We start from the raw sequence: 20,365 nt of genomic DNA on the forward strand, positions 1-20,365 counted from the left end.
CAAAAGCTCTGAATAAGATTTTTTGTCAGTATTTACCAAAGAGAGGAGATGGATAATCCATCTGTTCTGAAAAGAGACCAAGATGGTGTTTTACAATTTATATTACCAATGCGGGTTGTTGCTGCAAATAAAACTGAGGATAGATGGAATGCCTTCAAGAATCCTGAATGAAATAGATTTCGGGAGCTTTGGTACATATCTTTCAGAAATCCTTTGAATACTGGAATGATGATTGGACAAAAATAACTTTTCTCAAATAATAGCAAAATCAAACCAAGAAATTATGGACTTTGATGTACATTATGGATCAAAATAGATTCTTGAGAGATGACCAACGTGGGCACTTGAAAGGAGATCGTGTCAATCTCGCTAGTTTTCTTTCAAAAGTGTTTGATCAGGATAAAATGGAATGTGTAGGAAGGAAATGCAGATGCTGGTTTACACCGAAGATAGACACAAAATGATGGAGTAACGCAGCGGATCAGGCAGCATCTCTGGAGAAAAGGAATAGTGATGTTTCGGGTTAAAACCCTTCTTCAGACTGAGAATCATAGGGGAGGGAAAATAGATGTACGAAAAGGTTCCGAACAAATTAGAACAGGCGCTGATGAGCAAGGAAAGGTGGAGCCCACAATGGACCATTGTTAGCTGTGGAAGATGAAAACGAAGGGATATATGGATGCATGCAGTGGAACTAGCAGGACGGCTGGGGTGGGGGAGGGGTGGAGAGAGAGGTAATGCAGGTGTCATTTGAAATTAGAGAAATCAAATTCATGCCGCTGGGTTGTAAGCTGCCCAAGTGAAATATGAGGTGCTGTTCCTTCAATTTGCATGTGGCCTCACTCTGACAGTGGAGGAGTCCAACACAGAAAGATCAGTATGGGAAGGGGAGTTTAAATGTTTGGCAACCGGGAGATCGCTTGGGCCAAGGCGTTCTGAGTGTGGATGTTCAGCAAAATGAATATCCAGTCTGTGCTGGGCCTCGCTGATATCAAATTCAAGTTCAAGTGAGTTTATTGTCATGTGTCCCTGATAGGACAATGAAATTCTTGTTTTGCTTCAGCACACAGAACATAGTAGGCATTTACTACAAAACAGATCAATGTGTCCATATACTATAATATAAATATATACACACATGAATAAATAAAATGATAAAGTGCAAATAACAGATAATGGGTTATTAATAATCAAAGTTTTGTCCGAGCCAGGTTTAATAGCCTGATGGCTGTGGGGAAGTAGCTATTCCTGAACCTGGTTGTTGCAGTCTTCAGGCTCCTGTACCTTGCAGGGAGATGAGTGTGTGGCCAGGATGTTGTGGGTCTTTGATGAATCTAGGAATGTACACAGAGAACAACGGATACCGTGGATGAGGTTGGAGGAGGTGCAAGTGAACCTCTGCCACACCTGAAAGGACTGTTGGGATCCCTGGATGAAGTCAAGGGAGGAGGCATGGGGACAGGACCCTAGATGGAGTCAAGCGAGGAAGTATAGGGACAGATGCTGCATTTCCTACGGTTGCAGAGGAAAGTAAAATGTAATATGCTTGGTTTTCAGTAAGGGAGATGCAATCTGAAGCATAATTTTAATGTGGGGTAATGTATGGAACAATCTTCACAGAAAGTTGTAAAAATAATTAAAAATAATGAGATGGAGTGTGAGTATATTGTGATTGTGAAACTTCTCGCGAGAAGGTGACTTTGCATGGATGAGGAACAGCACCTCATATTTCACTCGGGGAGCTAACAACCTTGCGGTGTGAACGTTGAATTCTCAAATGTTAAGTATCTTATACTAACACTCCCCTGCTTCCCCCCTCCCCCTCCCCTCCCCTCTTAGCCCCCTTACTCCACCCTAGTCGTCTAACCAGTTCCACGGTTCGCAGTAATGTATCCCTCTTGAAATTACACCTTCCCGAGCCAACAATGAGTCTAGCAGGGAACCATTCTGCCTCAGGTCACCTGCTGTCTGCCCTAGTCCTGGTCTTTTCTCCCCTCCAGTCTATCTCCCCCTCCCCCCCCTCCCGTTTTGATAAACAGAATTTATATTTTTGGTCTTTGGCTAAAATAGAACCATCAATTGTATTAAATTACTAAGGGATGATTAAATAACCGTTAATCAGCATTGTTTTATCTAATGGTTTTCCTGTTACCACTGCAGATAAACACAGCTCTCTAGTGCATTAGGATTTTACTGCCTTATAACTTGGGATCATTTACATCTATAATCAAGTTTAATTAGCTTTTCCTCATCATTAATACGTGATATTTTGTTTAGATATTAATGCAGATTTTCTTCTCAGGAAGCAGAGGAAAGCGGGACCGAGAAAAGGAGAGCAAGGATATTCGAGACCGGCGAGGCTGTGAACTGGATCAGAATGTACTCCAAGAAAGAGATGAGCGCACAATCAGGGATACGCGTGATAACAAAAACAATCGGGATCATAAAGAAGTGAAAGACACCACTGAGCGCAGAGAGACCAGAGAATCTCATGAGATTCATGATTCAAGAGATACTCGAGATCACAAGGAGAGCAAAGACACTCGAGATTACAAGGAGAGTAAAGACTCTCGAGATGTGAGAGAGTCTCGTCCTAGCCGTGATACTCATGACTACAGAGATAGCAGAGATTCTCATCGGAAAGACGAACAGCATCATGAAGACCGCAGTTACAACCGGAGCCATGGCAGAGATGAAAGTTCCCGGACTGACGTCAAGAATGAACGTCAGAGTGAAGTGAGGATTGAAGGCAGGAATGAATCCAGGGGTGATGTTCGCAGTGAGACCAGGGGTGACAGTCGGTGCGAGGTGAGGGGTGACAGTCGCAGCGAGTCTAGGGTAGAGTTTCGCAGCGAGACCAGGGGTGAAAGCCGGAACGAGGCCAGAGGGGATGGTCGTGGCGATGCCAGGGGAGACAGCAGGAGCGATGCCAGGGGAGACAGCAGGAGCGATGCCAGGGGAGACAGCAGGAGCGATGCCAGGGGTGACAGCAGGAGCGATGCCAGGGGAGATAGCAGGAGCGATGCCAGAGGAGATAGCAGGAGCGATGCCAGAGGAGATAGCAGGAGCGATGCCAGAGGAGACAGCAGGAGCGATGCCAGAGGAGACAGCAGGATCGAGACCAGGGCAGATGCCAGGGGAGACAGCAGGAGCGATGCCAGAGGAGATAGCAGGAGCGATGCCAGGGGAGACATCAGGAGCGATGCCAGGGGAGACATCAGGAGCGATGCCAGGGGAGACATCAGGAGCGATGCCAGAGGAGAAGCCAGGGGAGACAGCAGGAGCGATGCTAGGGTAGACAGCAGGAGCGATGCTAGGGTAGACAGCAGGAGCGATGCCAGAGGAGACAGCAGGAGCGAGACCAGGGGAGATGCCAGGGGAGACAGCAGGAGTGACGCCAGGGGAGACAGCAGGAGTGACGCCAGGGGAGACGGCCGGAGTGAGACCAGGGGAGATGGAAGAAGCGATGCCAGGGGAGACAGCAGGAGCGATGCCAGGGGAGACAGCAGGAGTGAGACCAGGGGAGATGGAAGAAGCGATGCCAGGGGAGACGGCAGGAGTGAGACCAGGGGAGACAGCAGGGGCGAATCCAGGGGAGACAGCAGGAGCAAATCCCGGGGAGACAGCAGGAGCGATACCAGGGGAGACAGCAAGAGCGATGCCAGGGGAGACGGCAGGGGCGATGCCAGGGGAGACGGCAGGGGCGATGCCAGGGGAGACGCCAGAGGAGATGTCAGGAGCGAAATCAAGGGAGACAATAGGAGCGAGCCCAAAGGGGACAATAGGAGCGAGGCCAGAGGAGATGGCAGGAGCGAGACCAGGAGTGAAAGGACAGCCAGAGGAAGAGGAAGAGGACCAGAATTAACTGACAAAGGTAAGCTACAAATATTTTCATTTTAATCATTCAGGCCCAATATTCCATTGTTATGACTAGCTCTCATATTTCCTGACGGAATAAACATTTTTTTTTTAAATGCAGTTTTGTCATCATGTCAAAATCCAAAATTAATATGAGATGGATTGGTAGATCTCTGACAGTGAAATCATGAGTATATTCCTATTTATGTTGTGCCAAAAAGAAATCTTCTGTCTTTTATGTCCTTGTGCATACCTTAACTTCTATGGTTTAATTTTTGTTGTTTTTCTATAATTATATGTCTCATTCTATGAATCACCTTTGCATTCGTTAAGTAATTATATTTAAACTAATTTGTTCAGGTTGGTATTGTTGGTATCATGCAATTAAAGGAATTGTGATCTTGTTTAATTTCCAAGCTGTCCAAATTCGTGTATTGCATTTTTCCCAATGTCCTTGGCATTTTAAGAAAAATGTGATTGATTATTGAATTAAAGCCAATAAAAATGCAGTGACATTTGTTGTCACAACATTGTATGGAGTCATTATTTTGCCATTTTCAAAAACATGGTTCATGAGTTAATTCACTATCCTAATTACCTGTTCTTTTGTGTTTGGGTCCTAACCGGCTTGGACTATTTGTTCTACTTAACCGGATTCTCTCTTCCTCCTTTACATACCTATGTACTCAGCATTTATGTAAAAGACTGCTCTACCTGGGTATCTTTTTTTAACAATTAGTCTCTTCAGTATCTTTTTTTAACAGTCAGTCTCTTCAAGTTGCTTCAAATATCTTCACATAAATGACTTGCTGAAATGTTCTACCACCCAACTATACCTCTTGATTCTCACGAGGAGCTGAATTTAATAGTTGGATCCATGTAACTTTGAACAGGTGGTGTTGTATATGTAGAGGTTGACCTACATTTTCAACAGTAGAAAATTGACCAGAAGTGAGAATCCCCAGGCTTGGAATTAGGAACAGAACTACAACTTGGGCAGCTGACTTATAAGCAAATTATGAGTAGTACCACGAGTAAAGCAAGCATTTGAAAATATGTCATCTTGACACACTCAAAGGTTTCCCAAAGTCAAGAGCAACTGAAAAACAAGACAATAGTCATCAACATTCTGGTTGTTGTGTAAGAAGGAACTGCAGATGTTGGTTTAAACTGAAGATAGACACAAAAAGCTGGAGTAACCGACCCGAAACGTCACCCATTCCTTCTCTCCAGAGATGCTTCCTGTCCCGCTGAGTTACACCAGCTTTTTGTGTCTTACATCCTGGTTGTTGCTGTGTATGAGATTGCCCAAACTTAGCAAACAAAGGTGAATGCTGCAACAGCGGATAGATGTATTTACAACAGAAAACCAAAAACATAATTCCTTGGTCTCATCTGCACTGCATCATGAGTCTTGGTTTCAAATGGGCATCAATACCATGGACATGTAATTTCGGCGGATACTTCAGTCATTTTCATAGTCATACAGTGTGGAAACAGGCCTTTCGGCCCAACTTGCCCACACTGGCCAATATGTCCCAGCTACACTAGTCCGACCTGTCTGCATTTGGCACATATCCCTCCAAACCTGTTCTATCCATGTACCTCTCTAACTGTTTCTTATACGTTGCGATAGTCCTTGCCTCAACTACCTCCTCTGGCAGCTTGTTCCATACACCCACCACTCTTTGTATGAAAAAGTTACCCCTCAGATTCCTATTAAATCTTTTCTACTTCACCTTAAACCTATGTTCTCTGGTCCTTGATTCACCTACTCTGGGCAAGAGAGTCTGCATCTACCGATCTATTCCTCACATGTTTTTATACACCTCTTTAAGATCACCCCTCATCCTCTTACACTCCAAAGAATAGAATCCCAGCCTACTCAACCTCTCAGACCATCGAGTCCTGGCAACATCCTTTTGCTGAGGAATTTTGCCGAACAGGATGATTGTTAATCCATCAAGAAATTGAAAATGAAAAAAGTTCTCATGCATGAAATAGAAAGTAAAGACAGGAAATGCTGCAAAGATTCAATAGATCGGTAGCATCCATGAAAATAGAAATAGAAGTAACTTTTGAGATTGAAGATCCTTTCAAATTCACATTGAAACTAGTTTTCTGACTTTGTTGAATTTGATATTGAGTCTGAGGCAAAAATGCTGTTCCTCAAACTTATGTTGTGCCTTGTTAGAAGAGTACGGAAACCACAGACAGGTCAGAGTGGGGTGAAGAATTAAAGTGAAAGGTGTTAATCCAAATGAAATAAGCACGGAATTGTCATAATACAAATATGCTATCACAGATGAAGCTATTGTTCATGTATAGGGATGATTCACATCTGGGAAGGAGTTTAAGGAAGAAAAAGGCTTACAACTCAGTTTTTGACAACCTCAGGGTTTTGTGTTCTGGTAAATTGTTTTTGTTTGTTCATGGAGATTTTTTTTTTAACTCGTACGTTTATTGTAATGCTCAAAGATAGTGTTATTAAGTGAGTCTGCTGTGTTTCTCACAAAAGTCTTCATTTTGTACTACAAAATAAATAAAATCTTTTGCTCCAGGGAGCCGAGGAACAACCAGAGGAACACAATTTGACACACATGGCACGAGCGGTAATTACCATGAAAGCTGGGATACAAGAAGTGGATACACAGAAAGAGATCGATATGATCGAGACCAAAGCAGAGATACTTCCTTTGACAGACGTGGCCATACAGAAAGGGAAAAGCGTGAAAACCGAGATCGAGAGAGAGGTAAGGGTACCGATTGATGGTAGCAGTGAAAAGTTGATGGAAAACCAGTTTCCCTGCTACCTGAATTCAGACCTGAAAATTATCATTTTAACATCTGATAATTTAGAAAAAGAAAGTTTATTCATATGCTTGATTTTTTTCGTTTATCCCGGATTTAGCAACAATTCACAAGGGCAGAGATATGGGATGTGTTCTTCCTGATTTGGAAATATGGGGTCAGAAGCATTTCTGGGTGGGGTTGGATGTGTATAGTCTGATTTAGCCTGAGTCTGTGGTAGCAGGAGAACCAAATAGGTGATGATAGCCAAATAAAATGGCTTTTCAAGATCAAGTTCACATTTATTGTCACATGCACCAATTACGGTACAGTGATATTTGAATTACCATACACCCATACAAGTAAAAAAGAACACAATAAATTTAACATAAACATCCACCAAAATGGAATCAACATTCCTTACTGTGATAGAAGGTAATAAAGTTCAGTCATCTTCCTCCTTTGTTCACCCGTGGTGGTCGGGGCTTTTGAACCCTCAGCACTGCCTCTGCCGACGGTCCGCTGTTCAAGCCCTCTCGTTGGGATGATGGAAACTCTGGCATCGGAACGGATCGGAACACTCCGTGGCATGGAGCTCCCGAGTCGGCCTCTTCTCACGGTGTTAAAGTCCACAGGCCCCACGGTCGGAGTACTTCCACAACGATCCCCGGCAAAGGATCGCCCGCTCCGTGATGGTAAGTCCGTGCCGCGCTTACGCTTTGAAGCTCCTAGCCGTTCTCCAGGAAAGGCCGCACCAATCCAAGTTGTTAGGCCACAGGGGGGGACGGAGAAAGATCACATCTCCGTCGAGGTAAGTGACTGAAAAAGATTTCCGCCTATTTTCCCCACCCCCCCACATCAAACATACCGAGAAACATTGAACCATTCATTTTAGACACACTTAAAATAACAAAAAGTGTCGAAATGACACATAGGCTGCTGGCGAGGCTGCCATCGCGACGCCACCCAGTGGTCCACAAACTAGAGTGTTTCTTGGGCATGAAGGATTGAATATCATCCAAACAATAAAACAAATGAGAACCAATGGAAGAGTTAAGGGAAGTGGTCAGGTGTTAGAGCCAGAGCTTTCTTATTAATGGTGAATTTGGGATTGTTCTGAGAAGACTTTATCAAGCATTTTAGGTTTTGTTTAAGGTTGAAAGCCAATTGTCTCTTCATCTCTTTGGTGATTTATTTTAACCTAGTCCAGCTGGTCCTGATTCGTTCCACGTGTGTAGCAGAAATTGATATTTATCACCTGGTTAAGGTGTTCAGCCACTACAAATTGTTGGACCACTGAAGGGAAAACGACTATTTTTATCTTTCCCTCTCTTTCTCTTTCTCCACCTTTCTCCCTCTCTCTCTTTTCTCTTTCTCTCTCTTTTCTCTTCCTCTCTTCACTCTTCCTTTCTTGCTCTCTAAGGACTGGCCACCCTCCTCTAACGGGAGACTCAGGGCCGCTGCGGAAACCAGTACTTCCTATCTCCCCAAAAGAAATCCACCAGCTTCTTCTGTAATGCAGTTACAAAGATAGAGGGCGGGACAAGAGTAGCCAGCCGGTACCATAATGTGGAAGCCACCAGCTGGCTTATCACCAGCACCCTACTCTGGAAAGAAAGAACTCTAAGCATGCCTGACCAACGTCTCAGCCGGGCGACGACTTTCATCTCCAGCTCCAGCCAGTTCGCTGGCCAAGCATCCTCAGTAGGATTCAGGTAGACCCTCAGATGGAGGAGGTGCGTGATGCTCCACGCACCAAAAGTCCAGAACACTTACTCCAGTTAATCCTGGCGGACGATGCAGCCGAGAAAATCTGCTGGCAATCATGCATCCTCCGCAGGTCAACAGGGTCAGTGAACGTAAGGAGTACGTCGTCGGCATAGACAGAGAGAACCACTTCCACCCCTGGTCCTGGTAGAGCCAGGCCTGTCAACCACCGATTAAGACATAGGAACGTCTCCACACAGACCTAGTACAACTGACCATACATGGGACACCCCTGGAGTACCCCCCTCCCAAAGTGAATGGGAGCCAACAACACACCGTTAACCTTCACGAACGCTTGCAGCATCCCGAAGAGGTAGTCATGATCTTCCCAGTCATAAGCCTTCTCCTGATCAAGGGACAGAAAAGCAGCTGACTGACGAGTTCTCATGGGATAGATGAATTGGGTCCCTAACCAGGTGGATGTTACCCTGAATGGACCGGCCAGGGACTGATCGGTCCGGGTTGATCAGATGGGACAGCACGGAGCCCAGGCAATTTGCCATTGCCTGTGCAAAGACTTTATACTCTACTGAGGAGAGAGCGCCAGTTTTTCAACCGATGGAGTTCGCTCCTCTTGTGCAGCAGGGCACCAGTCTACTCCTCCAATGATAAGGGGTCATCATGGAGTTCAAACACCTCCCTATCTACAGTCGGTAGACCCTCCCACAGGATCCGCTGAGCCTCCCCGTTAAATCCATCTGCGGAGAATAGAGACCCATAAAAGGACCGAACTAAACCACTGATCTTCTCTGGATCTGTGACAGACGAGCCATCATCCGCGAGCAGCTCGACGGATCGTGCAGCATCTGGACCCGCGACCTCAAGTAAGCGCCTCGGGAACGCTCAAGCAGCAGGTCCCTCAAAGTTAGCTTCCTCTCCTGATACTCTCGCCACTCACAGGAGTCCTCACCAATCCGACTAAGCGAGACTCTGCGTCAAGTAACTCCCTCTCGAGTCGCTCGACCGCCGCGTCCCGCCCGCCTTCTGGTCGACCCCCACATGTATTCCTGACAAAAGAGAGGGATACAAGCCATTCCCACATCCCACCACTGCCTAAGGGAAGGGAGGCCCCTCTACCTCTCTCTCCACTTCACCCCAAACCGACTGAATGACACCCGGAATCGCGATCCTCCAGCAGCCACTCACACCAGACTGTGGTCCGAGCACAGCACTGGCCGCACAGAAGCCGCCGAGGCACGAGAGACATACACTCCGGGGATGTACATGCGATCGTTACGGGAATCACCCCCCTCAGACCTCCGCGAAAAAGCATTGGAATCAGGTTAGAGCTTCTGCCACGCATCAACCAACGCAAAGGAGTCAATCAAACCTCTCAACTTCTTCGCTACAGCAGGGGCACACTGAGTACCAGAGCGATCTCGCACCACAAGTGTGCAACTGAAATCTCCCTCCCCCCCCCCCCCCCGGAAGACACTCTCTCCGCAATCAATATTGTTCAGCAGAGCAGTCACCTGAAGTAGGCACGCCTGCATCGTGCCGGTGCTGGGGGCGTACACATTAATGAAATGTAACGGCATGCCATCCAGGCTCACGGCCAGATAGAGCAAACGTCCTGGCACAACTTCCTGTACCTTCAGGATCTCTGGCTGGAAAGTGGGCCGACAGGAAGGCCACCCCACTCGAATTTGTGCTAAGGTGGCTCATGTAGACCCCCCTCCTTCCCACTCCAGTAGCCAGGTGGGTTCATCACTGACAACAGTATGCGTCTATTGCAGAAACCTCACTGCATATTTTCACCTCTGAGGACTGATAGATGATGAAATCTACGAAAGTCTCCCCTTCCACCATTTATGTTTAGGCAAGCAACTGTGATTGACATGTTAAAAACACATTAGGGTTTTTTCCTCACACTCCTCGTGGGAGCGGGGCCCCTCTCTTAGGAGCTTCAAAAAGTCCCCAAACTGACGCTTCTCAGACTCGGGAAGACCACTGCAAAGGATAGCATAAAGTGACCGGATAGGTCCCGGCAGGTCCGGCTATCCTCTGCCAGCTGACTCGATTTTGGTCCTACTGCACTTGTTTGTTTTCAGAAACCCCCGAATCTCCCAGATAATGGCCCTTCGAGACACAGCACTGGAATCCGGGCAATCTGCCAACCCACTGACACCTGAAGCAACATCTTCCCCCTCACTACGCTCAGCGTCATCGTCGGAGTTCTGAGGACTGCAGCTGGCTACCAGCTCGCTCGCTCCATTGCGTAAGCTGGCTACATCACGCTCCCCCTCCTCCGGCATGATCCCACCCCCGGATCAGTCGAGGGAGGGTCCTGATACATTTGACAATGATGAGCCAGCCAATGAATGGCCAGGCTCCTGCACAATCCCACTGCCCTCAACAACTGGGCCTGAGGAAGAAAAGATGAGGCATCCCCAGGTCCCGCGGTGCGCAGGCACCCCCAGAATCCGATTGAGGGTCACGACTCTTGTGGCTCTAATGAGCGCAAGCTGGGAATCCATCCCTACAGTCGAGACTCCCTTCGGGTTGTCTCTGCTCGTCCTCAGTCCCAGGGGACACATTTCCAGGGGAGCCAACCCCAACAACTGGTGAGATAACACCCTTGGAAGGCCCCTGAAACGAAGGGACATCCTCTGGCCCAGAGGACACTAGTCCTGGGCCACCGGCCTTGACAGGGTTGGAAGGTCTCGAGGTAGGCTGCCCCCTGACTTTGGGCCCAGGGCCATGCTCTCACTCAAAGGGCCCACGCCATATTTTTGTCTCGCTGTTGTGCGGCGGTACGGTGACCTCCATAAAGGAAGGGTCCTCTGCCTCAACAATACCTGCTTCCTCTTTTCCATCCCCTAGGTCAACCTCCCCAGCTCCCTTCTGCACCTCCCATGCCCCCTTCTGAACCTCCTCAGCTCCTTGCTCAACCCCGCCAGGTGCCTCTTGGACCTCTCCGGGGCCAACAGGCACCCTTTGGGTGAGCTCAGGTGTGGGCGTGGGCCTATCCTCTTGGACTTCTTCCCCCTCTGCATCTGCCATCCCTCCCCCTCACCCTCCCCTTGCATCCCACCGTCATCCACCGCCACAGGTACAGGACGTGGGGGGCGGGGGGTGGGGGGGGGGGAGCAGCACTGCCCTGGGCCGCTGAGGTGGAGCTGGCAGCCCCAGATGGGCCAGCAGTGCCGCCCTGGGTCATCGGGGTGGAGCTGGCAGCCCCGGATAGGCCAGCAATGCATTCCTGGGCTGCTGCGTTGGGATTTCTCGCAGCAGCACAGCCATTGGGACAATCCCTGCGGAAGTGTCCAAACTCCTTGCACGCATGACACTGTGCCTCCCACAACTCCAACTCCAGTAGGGGAGCCCACCATGCTCCACGAAGAAGATCCCTTCCGCGCTCGATCCCATTCCCACCTTCATGAACACCTGCCTCTTAAAACTCAGGATCCCTTTAAGACACAGGTTACCCCAGGGCTGCATAAGCCTAGTCAGCCTAGACCGCACCTCCCCAATCTTTGCCAGGTGTGGAAGATAGAGCGCATCCCAGATGAAAGTGGGAACACAGCGCAGGAGAACCGGTCTCACGGTGGGCACCCACGGTTCCACCGGGACAAAGATTCCACCCACTGTAATCCCCTTCTCCAGAGCTAGGGCCACATCCTCCTGTGACTTTAATATAATCTCACACTTCCCCCCTGCAACTTCGGCAAAGGCAATCACACCCTTCTGGAAAAGATCATGCAGACCCATTGCTACTGCATCCCTGGTCCACCGGTACCCGGTTTCGACCGTGATCCCGTATTGGGACCCCTCCAAGTCAACATACGGCTCCTCCTCGAGTGACCCTGAAGCCGCAGCCGAAACCGCAGCTGCGTAGCACCGAGCCCTCGCCATCCTGTCGGGTACAAACCAGCACCAGAGACACCAGCAGTGTCAGCTCAATGAGTGATCTCAGAGTCAGTCTCAGTCCAAAAGAGCAGTAGAAGCAGTTCTCTCCAGCCCACACTCAACTTCACTGCCAAGAGCAGCTCTTGGGAGTCTTTTCACAGGCCTTCCGAGCCTCCGGAAACTATCTCTGTCTCTGTCTCTCTTTTCCCCTCCCCCCTCCCTCGCCCCCTCCTCCCTCGCTGCCCCCTCTCTCACCCCCCCTCTCCCCCCACCTCTCTCTCGCTCCCTCCATCTCTCCTCTCTCGCTCTCCCACCTCGCTCTCTCCGCCTCTCTCTCCCCTCTCTCCCCCCTACAGTCTCTCTCTCCCCTCTATCTCTCTCCCTCCTCTCTCTCTCTCCCCTCCCTCTCTCCCCTCCCCTCTCTCTCCCGCCCTCTCTCTCTCCCGCCCTCTCTCTCTCCCGCCCTCTCTCTCTCCTGCCCTCTCTACCCCCCTCTCCCCCCTCTCTCTCTCTCCCCCCTCTCTCTCTCCCCCACCTATCTCTCTCCCCCACCTCTCTCTCTCCTCTTCTCTCCCCCCCCAACAGGATACATTTAGTTTTCAGCTCCTAAAATTTGCGTCTTGTCTCCAAAATTGAACATTTGATTCTGTCCTAATTAATTATTATTTTCCTTTGTGACATTTAGAATCCATGAAAAATGCCAGAGATCATTTTATGTTTTTTAACATGACTTGGCAACACTTTTGGTTTGTGGGTTGGGGAATATTTTACAATATTAACTTTCAAATGGGACTTGAGTACTTGCTTGTCACTGACAGAGTAGGATTAATTAGATAGATGTATTCTCTACGGCAAGTTTCATTGACTCCATAGAACTTGTTCTTTATTATTTAATGTATATTTATTTTGCAGACCACGCAATTAATACTACTACTCGACATCCAGGGAGGATAGATGATCAGGACCATGATGAGAAAAAGGATGAGCGGCGTTCAGATCGTGAAGACAGGCGTGATGATAGATTAAGGGAAAGAGACCGTGACAAAGATCGTGATAGAGACCGAGAGCGAGAAAGGGAAAGAGAACTGGATCGGGAGAGGGAGCGTGAAAGAGTCCGTGAACGAGATCGAGAAAAAGAACGAGAACGAGAGAGGGGCAAGGAGAGAGAGCGGGAAAGGGAAAGGGAGAGAGATAGAGAGAGAGAACGGGACAGAGAAAAGGAAAGGGAGAGAGTTAAAGAGAGGGACAGGGAGAGAGAGAAACAAAAGGACTGGGATGAGAAGGATAAAGCAAGAGATGAACGCAAAGATAAAAAGGATGATCAACGGGAGGAGCGGGATTTTCGAGAAAGTCATGGGCAAAGAAAAACAAGGTATGTTGATTCAAAGTATTTTTCCAAATGTAATCTAGGCTGTAACCGAATGTCCATGTCATTTCCAAACCTATTTAAAGTCAAATTAAGTAATCCATGGGAATGATAATCTGGAATTTACAGAATAATGAGTCCAAATTCATGAGAATTTAAGAATTAGGATCAGGGATAGGCCATCTGGTTCCTTATAGCTGCTTTGTTGTTAAGGAAGGTCATTGCTGATTTTCTCCTCAGCACCGTCTTCCTGCATTAACTCCGTGTCCCCTAAATCCCTTAATGCCCAGAAGTTAGTCCATCTCTGATTTGTATGAACCATCCTGATCCTTCACTATAGAAAATCCCAGATTTCCCATCTACTGTGAAGAAACCTCCCCTCATTATTTGCAACTAGAAGTGAAATAGAGGTGATTCCTGCATTACAGCTGCTTGGGTAATGTAAATTTCCCTTTAAAGAATTCACAAATCACTAATCAAAGCTTTGAGATACAGAGTAAAATTTGCTCTCGTGAAATTTATGTAGATAAATCTTTCTTTTTTTTCAACTTGCGTTTCTTGTCGCATGCACAATTGACATGCACAATTTAACCTACAATGTGAAAGGGGAAAGGTGAAATTGGATGTGTCAGTATTACAGCTAAGCAAAGGGGACTACCGAGGCATGAGGGAGGAGCTGACATAGATTGACTGGAAATGGGCTTTAGTAGTAATGACGATAGAGCAGCAATGACAGGAATTTCTGTGGATAATTCGGAAGGTGCAGGATCATTTCATTCCAAAGAGGAAGAAAGATTCCAGGGGGAGAATAAGACGAACATGGCTCTCAAGGGAGGTCAAGGACAACATAAAAGCAAAAGAGAAGGCATATAACATAATGATGCAGGAAAAGTGATAACGGGAAATCGAGAAATGGCAGAAGAATTGAATTACTTTTTTGCATCAGTCTTCACAGTAGAAGACACTAGCAGTGTGCCTCCAATCCTAGAGAGTTAGGGGGTGGAAGTTAGTGGAGTGGCAATTACTAAGGAGAAGATGCTAGGAAAACTGAAAAGTCTGAGGCTGGATAAGTCACCTGCACTGGATGGACTGCACCCCAGAGTTCCGAAGGAGGTGGCCTCAGAGATTGTGGAGGCATTAGTTGTAATGTTTGAAGAATTACTAGAGTTAGGAGTGGTTCCTAAAGATTGGAAAAATTGCGAATATCACACCGCTGTACAAGAAGGGGGCAAAGCAGAAGAGTGGAAACTGTAGGCTGGTTAGCCTGACATCGGTGGTTGGTAAGAAGTTCACGATAAAATAGGCTGAAGTCAGCATGGTTTTGTAAAGGGAAGATCTTGCCTGATGAATCTGCTGGAGTTCTTTGAGAAAGTTAATAGCAGGATAGACAGAGGGGTGGCTATAGATGTTGTTTACCTAGATTTTCAGAAGGTCTTCAATAAAGTGCCGCACATCAGGCTACCAGGGAAGATGAGAGCTCCTGGTATTAAAGGGAGATACTAGCAGGGATAGCGGGGTTGGTTGGTTGGCAGAAGGCAAAGAGTTGCAATAAAAGGCGCTTTTTCAGGTTGGCTGCCAGTGACTAGTGGAGATCCGCAAGGATCGGTGCTGGGGTTGTTTCTCTTCACGTTGTATATTAATGGTTTGGATAAGGGGATTGAAGGCTTTGTGGCCAAGTTTGTAGATGATGCTAAGATAGGTGGAAGTCCAGGCAGTATACAGGAAGCAAGGACTCTGCAGAAGGACTTGGGCTGGTTAGGAGAATGGGCAGAAATTCAATATAGCAAAATTCGGAGTCATGCATTTTGGTAATAAGAATAAAGCCGTATATTATTTACTAAATTGGGAGAGAATCCAGAAATCGGAGGTGCTAAGTGACTTGGGAGTGCTGGTGTAGGAATACCAAAAAGTTAATTTGCAAGTCGAATCGTAAGGAAGGAAGGCAAATTTAATGCTGGCATTTATATCAAGAAGAAAAACAGAGATGTAATGCTGGGGCTCTATAAGGTGCCGGTCAGGCCGCATTTGGAGTGCTGTGAGCAAATTTGGGCCCCATATCAAGGAAGGATGTGCTGGCTCTGGAGAAGGTCCAGAGGAGACTTACAAGAACTTCCAGGAATGAATGGGTTAGCATATTATCAGTGTTTGACAGCACTGGCCTCTACTCGCTGGAATTTAGACAGTTGAGGGGGGACCTCATTAAAACTTACAGAATAATGAAAGGCATAGATAGAGGGGATGTGGAGAGTCTAGGACCAGAAGTCATAGCCTCAGAATTCAAGGGCGCTCTTATAGAAAGGAGGCGAGGAGGTACCTCTTTAGTCAGAGGGTAGTTAATCTGTGGAACACATTGCCACAGAGGGCTGTGGAAGCCAAGTTAGTGAATATTTTTAAGGCAGAGATAGACAAATTCTTGATTAGAACGGGTGTCAAGGGTTATGGGGAGAAGGCAGGAAAATGGGATTAGGAGGCAACCATGATTGAATGGCAGACTGGCCTAATTCTACTCCTATAACTTGTGACATAGCTCCTTATCGAAAATTGCGATTATGGTCTGTTTTCTAGGAACGCAAACCTCCTCCCCTCTTCTCATTATACAGGGGTTGCCTGTAAGTAGAAATTGTAGCCTGGACTTTGATTAAATGTTTGAGCGGCTACCTTACCTCTTTTCTGAATAATATTAGTAGGAATAATGTTCTTGTAAGTCAAATGTATCTGACATGGCTGACCGATACTAGATTTAGTGTGCTGTGAGTTAATTCCCATGTTGATTTTTGGTTTTGTGCACCAAAACTGTTTCCTTTTGTCCCAAATTGGTCAAGCAATTAGAGTTTACAAGTCACTGTATACCCATAAGGTGAATGTATTTCTGATTATGCATTTGCTAGAAAACGTCCACGGACAGAAAGCAGCCTGAGTCCAATGGCGAAGCGAGCCCGTGACGAATCTCCTGATAGTGATACCTACAACAGTAGTGAAGGGAAAAGTAAGTTTTAACATGTTTGCATTTATTAAAGAGAGTTGTAACAGGTTAATAATATACAAATTCCCTAATCAGCTCCTGGTATTCCTCAAATTATATTCTGCAAAACATTTTTTTCATTGCTGCCTTTTCGGCATTTAATATGTTATAAAATGTTTAGTAAGGAATTATAATAGATCAGAAAATCTGCTCTTTCTTGTTAATTTGTCCTCCATGAGAAATAATTGCAAATGACTTTTATAGTTACGGAATTTTGAAATTTAATATGATCTGGAAATTAATTCATGAAAGAGAAGTAAGTCTTTGGGTCAAAGGCTTGAAGCATGAAAACGGCATGCAGCGTTTAGTACTGGCATGTATTATATTTTTATGGTTAAAAATAATTAACAAATTAGGTTCCATTTGTATTATGTAGCGATTGTCAAAAGTCCTTTTTAATTTTCTTAATTTGTTCCTTATTTTAATCACTATGAATGTTTTTTTATTATTCTACATGGATACCAGAGCGTTCCATAGATGTGATAGCAGAGAGTGTTACGCTTCGCTGCACACCTTCGAACAGTACACCTGGACCTACTTGATCTCCCAGTTGCTAAACACTTTCATTCCCATTCCCATTCCCACACTGACCTTCTTCTTCAAAGTTACTCCAGCATTTTGTGCCTACCCTTTCTGTCCTAGGCCTCCTCCATTGTCAGAGTGAGGTCAAACGCAAATTCGAGGAACAGCATCTCATATTTCTCTTGGGCAGCTTACAACCCAGGGGTATGACTATTGATTTCTCTAACTTCAACCCCTGCATTTCCTCTCTCTCCATCCGTCCCCCACCCAAGTCACACCACCTTTTCGTTCTCACCTAGAAACCAACTAACAGTGGCCTGTTTCCTTTATCATTGTTACTTTTTTGCATATCTTTCATTAATTTGTTCTATATCATCATCTATATCTCTCGTTTCTCTTTCATAGAAACATAGAAAATAGGTGCAGGAGTGGGCCCTTCGAGCCAGCTCTGCCATTCAATATGGTTATGGCAAATCATCCACAATTTCCCATGACTTTCAATCTGAAGAAGGGCCCGAACCTAAAACATCGCCCATTCCTTCTCTCAGAGATGCTGCCTGTCCCGCTGAGTTACTCCAGCATTTTGTGACTTTGAGAATGTTGTTGATAGAGGAACACAATAAATGTAATGCCAATGAATATCAAGGTTAGGTGGTTACTGTCTTGTTGGAAATGATGATTGCATGTTTGTTCTAGGTGAAAAGCATCGGTTATTAAGTCAAGTGGTACGTCCACAAGATTGTCGGTCAGTCAGTCCACCACGTGTTATTGAAGATAGAACAAGCAGCTGGAAAGATGATGACAGGAAATCAGACAAAAAGGAAAGCACAAGGAGGCGTGAAGACCATACCATAAGAGAAAGAATATCCTCAGGGGACAAGCAAAGAGAGCACATTGTCGATACTGTTGAGAGTTCACGAAGCAGAGAATCTGACAGTACTACACACCACGTTAGCGATGATAGAGAAGGACTGACAGCAAGGCATGAACAGAACAAGAAAAAGAACAAAGGACAGCGTAAGTCTCAAAAGAAAAACAAAAGAGATGATGATTGTGGATCCAAAAAATACATTGCTGAGCCCTTAGTAGAGGAAACAGTTTTATCACCCAGGAAAGCAGCAAAGAAGAAAAATGTCGAGAAAAAGCGTAAACGCTCTAAAGGCGATTCAGATGTTTCTGATGAGGAAGTGGTTCCACCAGCCAAAAAGTGGAAGGGCCCGAGAACTCCACCTGTAACAGTAAAGGAAGAATCTGTTGAAGATGTGTCTGAGAAGAGTGCTGAAGGAAATGCCCAGGGAGGGGGTGATGTAGTTTTCAGTGATTGGTCAGATGAAGATGTGCCAGATCGTGAAGAAAGTATAATTTCTGATAAGAGCGTTGAAGATTCTCGAAGGAAAGTTCAGAAAGCTGAGGTGGAAAAAATAGAAGCACCTACCGTGGCTGACAGCCGTCCATGTAAAACAGATGAGCACAAACGGAGTAGCAGCCTTGGCAGCAATCGCAGCCGGACTTCAAGCCGTTTACGGTCACCATCAAACGAATCTACACATCGCAGTGGAGACGATCAGAGTGGTGGGAGGAAACTACAGCATGGAACTGCAAGAGATGGGCAGAAGTACAGAAATATTGAACCTTGTGAACGTAAATCCCGAATAGATCAACTCAAACGTGGAGAGCCCAGCCGCAGCACCTCCTCAGGTACCATAAGAATATCGCCTTTCCATGACATGTTAAATGAGAGCAGTAGCATATGCTAAAGTAAATATTTGTGTTTTTATGTCCATTATGTCATGTTCCACAACAAAATGTAACATGAGAATTTTAGAAAATAGTAACCAGAGTTGGCTACTTTTTTTCTGAAGCCAGCCCCAGCATTCAATAAGCGAGTTCAGTATTCCAACTGCACATGTCCAGGTCATTGGTCACTAGCTATAAACAGTCTAGGCTAGTGGTTCTCAAATGGGGGTACGCGTACCCCTGGGGTTACGTGAAGGTACTCCAGGGGGTACGTGAGATTTTAAAATATAGGCCTACATATATGTAGGCCTATATTTTTGCGCTGGTTAGGGGGTACTTGGCTGAAAAAATATTTCACGGGGGGTACATCACTGAAAAAAGGTTGAGAACCACTGGTCTAGGCAACGGTGGTGCTGTGTTGTGTGCAGGCTTGCGTTTCGTTCGGGGGCGGGGTCGGCTCTCCGTCGCTGCGGGTGCTGTTGAGTTGCTGCTGGGCCGTCCCCGTCCCATCCCCGGTGTCCCGTCCCTGTCTGGGGGCGGCCCCAGATCTGCAGCCAGTGCTGCAGCCACTGGCTCCAGTTCGGCTCTGCCTGTCCCGCTGGGTTGGCCGGCAACCCTGGACTGGCGGAGTCGGGCCCGGCTCTCCATTGCTGCTGGGCCGTCCCAGTTCCCTTCCGGGTATCCTGTCCTTTTCTGGAGGCGGCCCTGGACCTGCAGCCAGCGCGAGGGGTAAGGCGCTGGTGCTGCTCCGGCTCCCGGGGGGGCCATTCCGCGGTGGGCCGGTGTCCGTCGGCTGCACCTCTATCCTTTTCCAGTGGCTGTTGAGAACTTACATTCTCTCAATGGGAAAGATGCCACCGCCCCTTGCCCCCTCCAGTCATTCACACTATGGTACAACAGCCCCCACAAACCCGGAGGGGAGGGTGACATCCTATGGGAGACGGCACCCAGCCACAGCTTGGGAGAGCCAACACCCTGATTCACTTCTCTTCTCCACCTCCACCCCCCTCCCCTCATTCCAACTCCGTGATCCTGCTGAAGATTGGCAGCCACCGGCCCTGCTCGAAGTTGGGCGACTCGAGCCGCTGCTGCTGGAGTCGTCCTGGTTAGCGAGAGAGTCTGCGGACAGGCCCCTGCCGGCCATGAGCAGGCCGGGCGCCCGCTGGAGCTGCTGGTGCTGTTGGTGGTGCTGGCGGCAGCAGCAACCTCCTCCCCCTCCCATGGGCGAACTGGCACTTGTCGCCGTAGCGGCCGATCGGGGAGAAGGTTCCTGTAGAGTTGGAGCGGGGTTGGGCTGTGGTTGGAGCTTCTCCGCGCTGGCTGTGGGCCTGGGGGCCAGTGTCCCATCGGTCCGGACGTCCGCTGATGTCGTCGGTCCGGGCCTGGCCCAGCTGGAGAGGCGGAGGTGAGCTGGGGTTGGCGTTTCTCTACGCTGGCTGGGGGCTGGTGTCCCG

The 20,365-nt window shown here is 47.3% G+C and overlaps 1 protein-coding gene across 10 annotated transcripts in view; it reads left to right on the top strand.

Moving 5' to 3' along the window:
• The window catches only part of zc3h13 (zinc finger CCCH-type containing 13), a 108,785-nt gene that overhangs the window by 57,162 nt on the left and 31,258 nt on the right, over positions 1-20,365 (top strand). For 6 of the 10 annotated variants that reach the window (XM_033032860.1, XM_033032861.1, XM_033032866.1 and 3 more), the window contains 5 exons: positions 2,303-3,874; positions 6,420-6,611; positions 13,177-13,636; positions 16,519-16,616; positions 17,871-18,872. In XM_033032860.1, the coding sequence (XP_032888751.1) occupies positions 2,303-3,874; positions 6,420-6,611; positions 13,177-13,636; positions 16,519-16,616; positions 17,871-18,872 (3,324 nt within the window). The remainder of the gene's footprint in view (positions 1-2,302; positions 3,875-6,419; positions 6,612-13,176; positions 13,637-16,518; positions 16,617-17,870; positions 18,873-20,365) is intronic. The other 4 variants (XM_033032863.1, XM_033032864.1, XM_033032868.1 and 1 more) reach the window with 4 other exon arrangements.

Source organism: Amblyraja radiata, chromosome 14, assembly GCF_010909765.2.
Source record: "Amblyraja radiata isolate CabotCenter1 chromosome 14, sAmbRad1.1.pri, whole genome shotgun sequence".
Lineage (NCBI taxonomy): Eukaryota > Metazoa > Chordata > Chondrichthyes > Rajiformes > Rajidae > Amblyraja > Amblyraja radiata.